At 43.4% G+C, this 12,156-nt stretch overlaps 1 protein-coding gene across 11 annotated transcripts in view; it reads right to left on the reverse strand.

The window, feature by feature from the left end:
* Window positions 1–2: 2 nt before the first annotated feature.
* The window catches only part of dab2ipb (DAB2 interacting protein b), a 59,992-nt gene continuing 47,838 nt past the window's right edge, over window positions 3–12,156 (reverse strand). For 10 of the 11 annotated variants that reach the window (XM_077623366.1, XM_077623365.1, XM_077623368.1 and 7 more), the window contains 11 exons: window positions 10,827–10,971; window positions 10,288–10,432; window positions 9,970–10,206; window positions 8,283–8,484; window positions 7,253–7,440; window positions 6,742–7,168; window positions 5,684–6,151; window positions 4,781–4,918; window positions 3,579–3,781; window positions 3,428–3,515; window positions 3–3,296 (listed from right to left, as the gene is read on the reverse strand). In XM_077623366.1, the coding sequence (XP_077479492.1) occupies window positions 3,129–3,296; window positions 3,428–3,515; window positions 3,579–3,781; window positions 4,781–4,918; window positions 5,684–6,151; window positions 6,742–7,168; window positions 7,253–7,440; window positions 8,283–8,484; window positions 9,970–10,206; window positions 10,288–10,432; window positions 10,827–10,971 (2,409 nt within the window). In that variant the 3' untranslated portion in view covers window positions 3–3,128. The remainder of the gene's footprint in view (window positions 3,297–3,427; window positions 3,516–3,578; window positions 3,782–4,780; window positions 4,919–5,683; window positions 6,152–6,741; window positions 7,169–7,252; window positions 7,441–8,282; window positions 8,485–9,969; window positions 10,207–10,287; window positions 10,433–10,826; window positions 10,972–12,156) is intronic. The other variant, XM_077623369.1, reaches the window with a different exon arrangement.

Consider the following 12,156-nt stretch of genomic DNA (forward strand, 5'->3'; position numbering starts at 1 on the left):
TCTTAAAATAGCTAAATAAAACTTTAATAATAGGTCTTGTTGCAAATGTACATACATTGCACGGCCACTTTTGGACAACACAAGTTCCTCTGTACATTATTGTTTTGTCACATGTCGCCAAAAGAGAAAACAAACAACAACAAAAAGGGGGGAAAAAAGCCCACGACTATTTAACAAAACGGAATTCAACAGATCATTTCAACATACTTACAAAAAGTATTTTCTACAGGTTCATAGAAAACATACAACATATTTTGCTGTATTTATAGCTGATTCATCTTTGAGCTTTTCCTGACTGTAAACTTGCCACTGTTATCTTAGCGTAGCATAGCGAGGGTTTAACCAGCTCATCCAAATGAAATTAAACCAAATGTGCCTTTTCGTATATGAAGAAGCATCCAAATGTACTTTTTTTGGTTATTTTTTTTCTTTTTTAGGAGAAATAAGAGACTGTGCAACTTTTTTTTGGCCACAAAGCATTAAAAACAAAACAAAAAAACACTGCATGTCAATTAAATACCAACTAAATTGGTTAATAGGACAGAAAAAGCTGTTTAATGCCAATTTTCTCAGGTAACAAAAAGTCCTACAAAAAAGCGTGCAAATGTCATAAGCAGCTAAAAGCCGGCAAAAACTGACTTTTGCTCTGTGTTGTCAAAATCGACAAATATAAATTAAATATTCAAACATTCCGAACCAAGGTAAATACAGAAGGCAGCGGGGAAAAAAGCTGCATAGTCTCTCGGCTTAAGTTTTATGTAATATATTTTGACATTTTACAAACAATCGCAGTCCCAGCGCTCCCTTTTCTTTAGTACATAACAAAAAAAAACAAAGCTCGCACCAATCACTTAACGTAAAAGTGCATAGACGTTTGAGCCATGAGAAAGCCACGATTGTGCTCGCCAATCTCTAAAATGCAAAACCCCAAACCGAACAACCCCGTTCGTGGTGCCCACAATGACGATACAGCAGTTTCAGCGTGAAGTAAGATTTACAAATGAATAATTTACTGTACTTTTGCGACTACTAACCTACGAGAGGATGATAAGTTATATGAGTTAAAACATTCATGAGAACTCCGGGTTCTGAGGCCGTTTTTAGGGTTTCATAAAATCTGTGAGGACTTAGTACGGTAGAGTTTGTTAGTAGGTTCGAACAGAAAGTTTAGCGTGGTCGGGATTGGGTTTGAGTTTAGTATTATTGTGGTTTTAGAAAAATGTAATGGAATTTAGGGGGACTGTTGTGATGGTTTACAGGTTTGGTTCTAGGAAACCTCTTTGGGTAGGGTGATGGTATGCTGTGGTTTTACTGAATACCATTTAAAGTACAGTTTGGTTTTGAAGACTGTCATTTGGTTTAATTTTTAAAATTGGTTTCGTGGTGGGAGGGTGGGTTGTGGTAGAGTTTAAGAGAGTGTTTGGGGTCTTATTTTAGGAATGGACATTGGGTTTATGTGGATACTTTGGGTAGGGCTAAAGGTGTGTGGTTGAAAGAATCTTTAAGTTGGAAGTTTGTGTTACAAAAGTATCTGTTTTTCAGAGAGCAGTATATTTTGAAAGAGGGAAGGGACTGAAAAACTGGTTTTGAAGAACAGATAAGGGTAGAAATGGGCTGCTGGATCAGGGGTGAAGGGTTTGTGGGATCAGTCTCACGCTAAATTTATCGTAGCGTTGATGTAGTGTTGGATTTTTATGTTTTGTTTTATGTGTTTCACATTCAGTTTTTGAATGCTTAATGCCAAAAGTGCTGCTGAGAAAAGTTTCAAGGTCTGGAAACAGTTCTATTTAGTTTGAGGGCTTGGGTAAGAGTAGTACTGAGTAGGAAGGATAGTGTTCGGGTCGGGATTTATGATAGGATTGCTGTTACAGAAGGTGAACCATTTGGGATGCTTTGCAGCTAAAGGGATTGGGGTGTCGGGTTAAGGTTTGGTTGAATCTGAAAAGAAATTATGTTGTAACTGTTGTTTATATTTTTAACGTTAAGGCCATGTTTGATTTGGACGGGTTGTGTTGGATACGTGGAATTAAAGTGAAGCATTCTTTGGAGTTAAGGTTTGTGGTTAACATTGAGAAGAAAATCTATTTTAGATTTTATAGTTTCATTAAAGGTTGAACTGGAGGGTATGCAGTAGTGTATACAGGAGGCAAATGATGGGATACTATTTGGGGTTAGAGGTATATTGGTAGGGGCTTTAGATTGACTTGGTAAGTGTAGGCCTTTTTCAACAACTTGGAAAAATGATACCGCTTTAACAGATCACATTTTTTGAGCTAAGCGAATGACCAGATAGGTAAGGAACGGTCTCTGTTCCTTGGCGGTCTAGCGATTCCAGTGTATAGCATGTCCATCAGCACAACACCCAACCGGTGCAAGAAAACCTACGCACTCTCTTCAGTTTTCATTTTAGAAGCACAAAAATAAAACTCCTAAATAGTCTGCTTTTACCTTTGAGATTATCAAATATAGCCGTGTGTATACTGTAGAAGCCAAAAAAAAAGGAAATGCATACATCTATAATTAAATTGCATCAATATAATATCACGAATCTCATTTACTTACATAATACATATACGTTTGTACAAGCTCTATCCTATACAAATCCACAGTATATAATTGTGCCTGTTTTTCGTTCTCAAACTTTTTTGCTGAAATAGGGGAGCTGCGGGATAAAGTCGCAATCCTTTTTTTAAGGCCTTGCATGTACCAATAGCTTTTGCAAAGTGCACTACCAGGGGGCCCCAGCGGGGCTGTCGGGAGAACAACGGGGAACCCGCCCGATGGCATTTTCGACCTGAAAAAGGTCAGGACTTTTTTTTAGCTTGTATTTGGTTCTTTAAAAAAACGTCGACTGGAAGCTAAAGCGCTAGTAAAGCGTCCTCAACTGCTTGGTCAGTGCTCATCGAAAAAGACGTAGTGGTTCATCCCCGGGACAACTAGCTGTCTTTTTTTGTACGTATGCGTCCATATGTACACGGTCCGATTCCGCCCTCGTGGCCAGTGCCCCATTTCACCAACGTTTACCTTTTCAAGTCTTCGGTTTCGACTCACCGGGGATCCAGATGAGGAGGGTGGGGGGGGACCTCTGAGTTTCTGTCATAAATCCTTCAATCCTCTATTTTCGTCTTTTAGCAGTTGCTGCTGTTTCGGAACTCTCCATTCTCAGTGATCTGCAGCTTGGATGGATTGGTAGGTGAGATACCGTTGCGCGACTGCGTGCTATAGCGTTCCTTTAGCTGCGTTAGGGCGCTCATGAGGCGAGCGTTGGCGGCGTCCAAGGACGCAATGCGCTTCTCCTGTGTAGTGGGGGAAAAAAAAATTAGATTCCACAATCAAACGATTGCGATGGGCTATCTGGTCACTCGTATTTAGCAGAACCACCATTCTTTAAAAAATGGCCTCAACATAATCTTATCCCGAGTCCTACCTGTGCGTCAATGATCTTCTGCTTGGAGTCCACCACCGCCTGCATGTCCGAGTGATCTTTCTTCAACTCCTCCTCCACCGACATCAATCTAGCCAAAGCACTTGCCGTCAAGACGCTACCCGAGTCGGCAATTTACAGCGTTTATCCTCACCTGCTGATGATGCCCTTCATCTGGAGATCCTTGTCGTCCTGCTGCCGGCGCAGGCGCTCCTCCGACTCCTCCAGACGAGCCTGGTACTCCATCAGGACCTTCTGAGCCTGCTCATCCTGGCCCTTGAGACGAGCCTCGTACTCCTCAAGTTTCTGCACCGAGGCCCGTAGCTTCTCCTGCAGCAGTGCAATCTCCTGCTGGTACTGGATCGGAGGAAAGAGTCCGTCTAAGAACGCATCTTTTTTTATGACTTTATGTTATGCACACTCAGTATTATAATATTACTAATGCAGACCCCAGTGTCAGAACCAAATGTTTTTTTAGTGTTATGCGGTACTGGATCGTAGGAAAGAGTCTGTCTAAGAACACATCTTTTTCTTCTTTTTTTTTTTTTAAATGACTATGTTAAGCACACTCAGTATTATAATATTACTAATGCAGACCCCAGGTTCAGAACCAATGTTTTTTTTAGTGTTATGCTTCGACTCTATGAAAATAACCTTTGTTTGCAATAGCGCCACTGGCTGGATAGACGTAGTAAAGGAAGCACAGTTTTTTTTCCCTTTTTTGCTATTGCTGACAAAAATGCAGACACACACAAGCTGCATAGCAAATGTGCACAAAAACACACGCACACAAACACACAGATGTTCATTTGCCTCGAATAGTGGAAATACCCGTTTGTTTTTTCAACTTGGTGTTTAAAATATTAAATAAGATGTCTATGAAATGTACAATGAGGTTATTGTGTTTTTTTTCTGTGTTTTTATCACAATATCACTGAAATATTAAAAAAAAACATCTCATCAGCCATCATTTCTTTCTAATAAATAAGATAATTCACTTATTATTCTTGTGATTATTGAGACCGCACTAATGTCCTAATTTGTGCTGAACCAACCAAACGAGACCAACAACATTACAATCAATAACGGATTGGTATTCAGCTTGTAAGGTAAACTAAATAACTTTCTGTGCCACTAAACAACAACTCTCGGGTGGAATAATAATTACATTTAAATTCCCTTTGAGGCGAGCCATTCATTTTTCAAGTGAAGTCATTCATTGAGGCACAATTGAGGAAATATGTCAAATCCAGTCCACGAGGGCAGGCTTGTGGGGGCATGGGAGCGGGATGGGGGGGGTGCTAGGGGGGGTTCATTGAGGGTGATAGGGGGGTGAAAGGAGGTAAGGCAGGTTACCTTCTGCACCTGCGTCAGATCCTCTCTGTGCCTCAGTGAGTCGTGCTCCATGGCCTCATGGTCTAAATACTGCACATTCATATTCATAAGCCAAGCTGCCGTGCGGTCCAGCGCACTGGGGTTCACGGGGGAGGGGGCCTAGTGGGAACCAACATACACACACACACACACACATACATGAGCGGAGTGCACGTGGAGGAGGAAGGAGTGGAGTTGCAAACAAAAGCACAGGTACAACAGAAAGAAGCTCATACTTAGTGGAACACAAAAAGCCGGTGGAATGGACGCACTCAAAAATGCTTCTTTTTTTTGGTTAAATGCTTCTTTATGTCTGTTAAGTGTATTATGGCAATACGGCGTTATAGCAATTTTTTTTATGGAAGAGGGTAGTATATACCGTCTTTTATTTTACTATTTAGCTTATCCAGGCAAGGGGTGCCGGAGCCTATCCCAGGTAACTGGGCAGTAGGCGAATGGGTTGCCAGATAACCGCAGTCGTTTCACTGTGTGTATTGTTTATCTATAAAATAGAGCAGTTCAATGTTGTTTTGCCATCCTCCTTGAATTCACCCAAAAAAATGGCATTGGTGAATGTGCGGGTGTGCAAGTGTATACACAAATAAACAATAAAAGGCATAATAATGCCTGTAATGTCGCTTTCAATGTCAAATTGAGATGCGTCAAGAATGAAATCAAGAACCCGCCACCCAGACAAACGCACACTCATTCGCATATCAAGCCAGCTGCTGCGTCGTTTCCCGTCACCTCGTGTGCGCGCGTCAGCGTGAATGACACGTTAATAGCCAGAGCGCCGAGCGTGACAAATATACGAGTGGCCCCGCCCGCTCACGATCGCTGGGTCTCCGGTCGCCGCGTCTTTTCCGGGCGCTTATTATACGTCACCTGTTTGTGCTGCGCCCTCTGCTTCGTCTCGGGGCTGTCCCCCTTGGACGAGGACGACTGCTGCCGCAAGCGGGCGCCGCTCATGGGCCAGTCCGGGGACGCCGTCATCATGCCGCCGCCCGAGCCGGGACGGGGGTAGGCGGCGCTGTTGAGCAGGTTGGGGGGCGTGCGGCCTCGCGTCACGCTCTGCGGCGGGGGCGGCTGGTCGATCCGGCGCTGGGGGCCGGCGCTGTTCTGTCGGGGCACGGACGGCTGGTGCTGCGCCTCGGAGAGCGACAGCTGTCGACGGGTGAACTCGCCCGAGCGGCGGGCGTACTCGTCGCCGCTGCTCCCGCCGCCGTGATTCAGGAAGGGGTGCTTCCCGCCGGGCGGGACGTCCTCGTTGTTGCTGTGGGAGCTGACCGAGCTGTGGCACTCGGACCCCGAGTCGGTCAGACCCCGCGGGGACACCGGGAGGCAGGTGGCCATCTGATGCAGGAAAACGGGATTGGTCAGCGTGTGCGGTCGATTGGTCGCCGGTCTTTTGGTCGCCCTGACCGCGACAACGGGCGACCAAAAGACCGGCGACAAAACAAGGTAAAACAACACAGTCTACGCATCAATAAAAGCCAACAATGGCCATGAGCAGTTTCACTGAGCCGACGTGTGAGTGTAGAAGAGTTTGTATGTAGGTGCGTGGGCACCTGTGTTTATTTTTGCCTTTCATGAAGAATCTGAATTTGGAATTAGATTCAACTTTAGCCAATTGCTCTTAAGCAATAACGAACCATACAAATGCAACGTAGCACATATTTACCCTTTAAGAAGCTACGTCAGTCAGGGTCTTAACAAGTTCTCCAACAAAAAAACAATAAAAGTCTGGGAAATTTGGAGCTTTTCTTTAGCCTGATAATTAATAGGGCATTAAGTATGACTAAATAGTAATTCACAGTTTGTATTTAGGGAATTTGAGCAACAATTTAAATGGTAATTATCAATAACCTTCCAGGCGACCAAACGACGGGCGACCAATCGACCATTGGTCAGAGAGCTAAGTGAGGATTTACATATTGACTTACCTGGTAGACCGGGTTCTGGAAGGATAGTGGGGCGAGTAACTGGGCGGGCCGGCCCGGGGCACCTTCCGTGTTCGGGGTGGTTGGTGTCTGAGGAGGTTTCCACATGGAGGAACCTCCAGGGATGTTGGACTGCGGCGTCCTGGCCGACCAGCCCCCCACGGAGACCGGGGCTTCGGCCAGGTTGTCCGAGGTTCCGGGACTGGGGCCACCACCACCACAGCCAAAGCCGCCTTCCAAACTGCGGGGGTCTTGCAGGTCCACCATGGACAGACTCTTGCTTCCGTTAGCCATGCCCGAATCGGGCTCGTTGGTCTCGGAGTAACTGGAGCTGCGCGCGGGGGAAGGCTGGATGGCCGAGCTTCTCGTCACAAAAAATAGGTCCTTGTTTTCAGGGGTCGGGGAGGGGAGCCGGGTGAAGTCAACCAACCTGAGGGGGGCGATAAGCATAGCCATGTGAATTTAGTATTTCTCCAAAAATTCTTAGGATATCAGAGAGAGAGTAAGGTTTTACCCCGTGAGGTCATTATCGATGACCATCTTCTGCAGGCCCGAAGAGATGCTGCAGCCGGCCTCCAAAGGGGACAAGCCACTCTGCTCCGGCGACCCCGCGGACTGTACGTGAAGGCCAGCTGGGTTGCTCAGCGCCACGCTGACTTCTCGCAGAATGCGTGGCAACGGTCCTAACTTGGAGTTGCCGCTCTTCAACAAAAGGAAACGACATTCGTCAAGGCATAATCATGTTCATGCGGATATTATTACTAATAATAAAGACATTTATTGTGGAAAGTATACAGATTTAAATATATTTATATTAAAAAAAAATGATTGTCAATGATTTAAAGATTTCATGGTGGGTGTAACAGAAAAAAATGAATTACATTTTGGTGCCAAATTGCGATAAGAATGTAGCACAAAATTATAGTCACTCTGACCGACGGATGTCTGAATTATTGAAATATGTATTTTCTTCCCTTGACAGATGGAACACTTTATCTAACGATCACCAGCTTCCCCTTCTGTTACCGGAGTGAATGCCCCCCCCCAACAAAAAAACATTATTACGACCTCCCTAGGCTTTCCATAGTGATTCGTACTTTCACTCTGTTTATGTAACAGCATCATAAATTATTGATCGACGCCCCGATAAACATTCTGATATATTCTGAGCATGAATCAAGGGAGCTGCAGTAAATTATCTGACAGCAACTCAGAAATACAACACCTGTTTTTTTTAACCAAAATGGAGAAGCCCACAGCAGGAAAAATAATAATAATGAAAAGTCTGTTAGAGAGTAAATTGATTTCTATTTTTGCTGGGTTATTATTGCTGCTGCAATGTCTCAAATGTTTTAAAAATAAATAAATAAACAAAAACAATATTTTTGCCCTGGGTTAGCAGTGAATGAGTAAAGTTAATGATAACTTTTAAATAGAGTAATGACCGCAGTTCCTAAAACCGTTTTGGAAGGTCACATCATATTTAATAAAGGTTATCAATCATTCTGCAAGTCTTTCCACGATCCACGAGATGTGATTTGTACCTGGTCCATCTGGGAAACGACTTCGGAGAGAAGGGAATGTAGCGTAGAAAGTTCCCGACCTAGGTCGATGTAGCCCTCGAAGCCCGCCGTGTTGGAGATGGTCTCCGGGTTGGAGATCTCCAGTAGGAAGCGCTGCATGTTGGTCCACTCATGCTCCAGGAACTGGTTCATAAACGACATGTACTCCTCCTTGTTCCCAAACCTGAAAGTAAGCAGGATAGTTTTTACTACTACTGCTTTTACTTCTACTGCTATGACTACTACAACTGATTTTACTACTACTACTACTACTACTATTATTACTAGTATTAGTGATAATACTATGACAGCTACTACTATTAATACTACTACTACTATTACTGCTACTAATATTAATACTACTACTACAACTGCTACTACTACGGCTACTCCTATTAATCCTACTATGGCTACTACTATTAATCCTACTACTACTACTACTACTATTACTGCTACTAATATTAATACTACTACTACAACTGCTACTACTACGGCTACTAATATTAATCCTACTACGATTGATAATATTACAACTACTATTAACATTACTACCACTATTACTGCTACTACTATTAATACCACTACTACTACTTTTAATACTACTACTGCTACTACCATTACTACTACTACTACTACGATTAATCCTACTACTGCTACTGATACTATTACAACTACTACTACTGCTACTACTATTAATACTACTACTACTACTATTAATCCTACTACTGATACTATTACAACTACTATTACTGCTACTACTATTACTACTACTACGACTACTTTTAATACTACTACTGCTACTACTATTACTACTACTACTACTACTATTAATCCTACTGCTATTGATACTATTACAACTACTATTACTATTACTACTACTACTACGACTGCTACTACCACTACTACAGCTCCAAAAAGGCCATGCAGAAAGTGATTAACACTGCCCAGAGGATTGTCGGCTGCTCTCTGCCCTCACTTGAAGACATTGCCAGCCCGCGTTACCTCAGCAGAGCCAAGCACATCATAGGGGACCCTTACCACCCTGGTCACAATCTGTTCCAGCTGCTGCCCTCTGGCAGACGCTATAGGTCCCACAAAGCTCGGACAAATAGGCTTAAGGACAGTTTTTTCCCCACATCCATCAGACATCTAAACTCGCGCTAACATACACACATTCCCTTCTGCGGCATATGAATAGATGTTGGTTGGTGATCTGCCGCCTCCTAGCTGACTTGAAGGAAGGTAAGTGGCAGACAGTGTGCGGTAATCGAGAGGTAAGCGACCTGTATCCACAACAGCGGAATGACAAATTACAAGTCCGTAACTTACACTTATTTAGGTCTTTTGCCGATTAAACGTAGCTTATGGAGAAGCACCATCAATTTCGTCACACGCAGTTCTGCGTGTGATGACAAGTAGGCTTTTTTGTGTTGTGGTAATGACGACATGGCCTATGTCCGATTATTATTATTATTATAACTACCACCAGCCCCTACTACTGCATCTTATAATATGGTGCATCTTATTTAGGAATAAAAAAAAATAAGATAGGAAAATACGGTAATAATAGCTGATATTTGAGTTGTTTTAAATGATCCACAATAGTCACTTGTGTTAAAGGTCTTAAATAACAACTTTAGAATAGCTGTCTACTATAGTGAGCACTTACTTTGTAAAATTGGCCAGGTTTTGCGTGACCTTAGCAATCAGCGTAAGAGTGCGCGCCGTGCGGTCGTCGGGGTACTCCTGCATCAGGTTGAAAAGCGATGGCGACATGATGGCCGGGCAGAGAAAGCGTAGGAAGAGCGAGGCGCTGATGAGCCGTTCGCTGATGTCCGGCCGACCGCGGTTGCTGCACTCCTGTCGCCACGAGGCAAAAACCTCTTTGAGCTCTCGCGGAAAGACACTGGTTGGAAGGAGAAAAGGGCAACAACGCTTTTTAGGCTCTGGTTGTCGGAATATTACGAGATGCGTCCCCCCTGCTGACCAGTAGGAGTTGATGATCTTGCAGAAAGCGAGCTCGCAGCACATTTTCAGGTTGCTCTGATGCTCTGGGAGGTCCCCCGAAGAGCACTTGGACGGGTCCACCTCGCAGTTTTCGTCAGACTCGTAAAGCGCCTTAATGAACTCGCCTTTAAAACAACAAACAACACAATTGGGAAACCAGTTTAAAAAATAATAACGTTAGCTTCTTGTGGCAGTTCCGATTAACGTCACTGTTTTCTTTGGAAAATAACGTAAAAGATAACGTTGTCGAATGAAAAATGTCTCAAACCGCAATAAGTCTGCTTCCACAAACACTAAATTTGAAGCATTCCAAAGATATCAAAACTTGAGCCTGATGCCGAACAAACCCCAGAAAACCCCGCCAGCGTGGCCATGCATCATTTATGAGGCTTCTCCGATATTCTCGGCCAATCATCCCGTTGAGACGGGGAGCGTAAAACAAACAAGCCTGTGTACAATCTACGAGATTGGTGTAAACCCGCGTTGAGTATTCGTGCCAGAAAACAGTTGGCCGCTTACCAAGAGCATCCTGCAGGTACTTCTGGCCCACCAGTTTGAGGTACTCCTCGATAGCTTTGGTCGCCAACGTGTTCTCGCGGAAGATCAGGTGCTCGTTTTCTCCACAGCGGTCCACTTCTGACATCATGAGGTCTGTCAGGAAATCCTGAAGGACAAACAGGAGGAGGGTCAAACTCTAGATACATTTGTGAAGCAGTACAGTACGCTAATCTGGATTTCGGCAATCTGGGACATAATCAGTCTTATTTTTTTAACCACCACGTCAGGGGTGTCAGACTCGGGTTGGTTCGCGGGCCGCTTTAACGTCAACTTGATTTCACGTGGGCCGGACCATTTTAGATATAATATTTAGATTTTTTTAAAATAAATGGATTAAAAGAACTGGATTAAAAGCCCTGAATATTCCGTTTTTTAATAGATCTAAAACAATGTTTATTTTAGCTTTTTAAAAAAAATATCTTTTGATTTTACAAAATGATTTTTGAACTAAAAACACAGAAAAATTTGATTAAAAAATTACAATTATTGATTTAAAAGGGGGAAAATCAGGAAATTTAATATACATCTATACTCTTCATTTTAATTTGATCCTAAAACAGAATGTCAGCACTCATGATTTACTTTCCCGGGCCACACAAAATGATGCGGCGGGCCAGATTTGGCCCCCAGGCCGCCACTTTGACACATGTGCACCACGCTATCCGTTCTGGTATGTCGTCCTCCCGAATGCCACGCGAATGTGTTTTAGCAGAAGATTGAACACGGTTGTTTTGGAGGCAGCCAGCAAATTCCTATTATCCAACCCACAAGCTGTTTTTGTTTAACTCCGTTTAACGCCACAATTCCACCAGTCTTAATCTTTGAACAATCCATCAAGCAGTTTCCACGTCAAATTCCTGTCCATCCCTCCCCGCCCTGATGAGGGCATTTGCTGCTTGATCAGATTATGGCCCACTTGAAATCATACAAAAAAATTCCAACACATTAACATGGGCTGGCTCTAGAGGTGACTGTGTAGTTCCCTTCAAAAAGAGTCCTAAATTAGCCAAAGCACCTTCTCTCTTCATACCTGGAACTCAATACCAATTAACATACGTCTCTGAACCTCTTGGCCAATCATCTTAAAGCCTTGGCTGTTAGACGAACCAAATTGCAATCACTACGTCTCTAAAACTGTGCTACTTGAGTGTGTATGCGTCACCATTTATCTTCAACAAACACAAGGGACTAAAAATGGAAATTAGCCCTGGGCTACAATCTTACATATCTATGTTCATTAATATGTGCCATCTCTCATTAAATAAATAAATCCTAAAATACTGTTGATGAG

Source organism: Stigmatopora argus, chromosome 16 (genome assembly GCF_051989625.1).
Source record: "Stigmatopora argus isolate UIUO_Sarg chromosome 16, RoL_Sarg_1.0, whole genome shotgun sequence".
Lineage (NCBI taxonomy): Eukaryota > Metazoa > Chordata > Actinopteri > Syngnathiformes > Syngnathidae > Stigmatopora > Stigmatopora argus.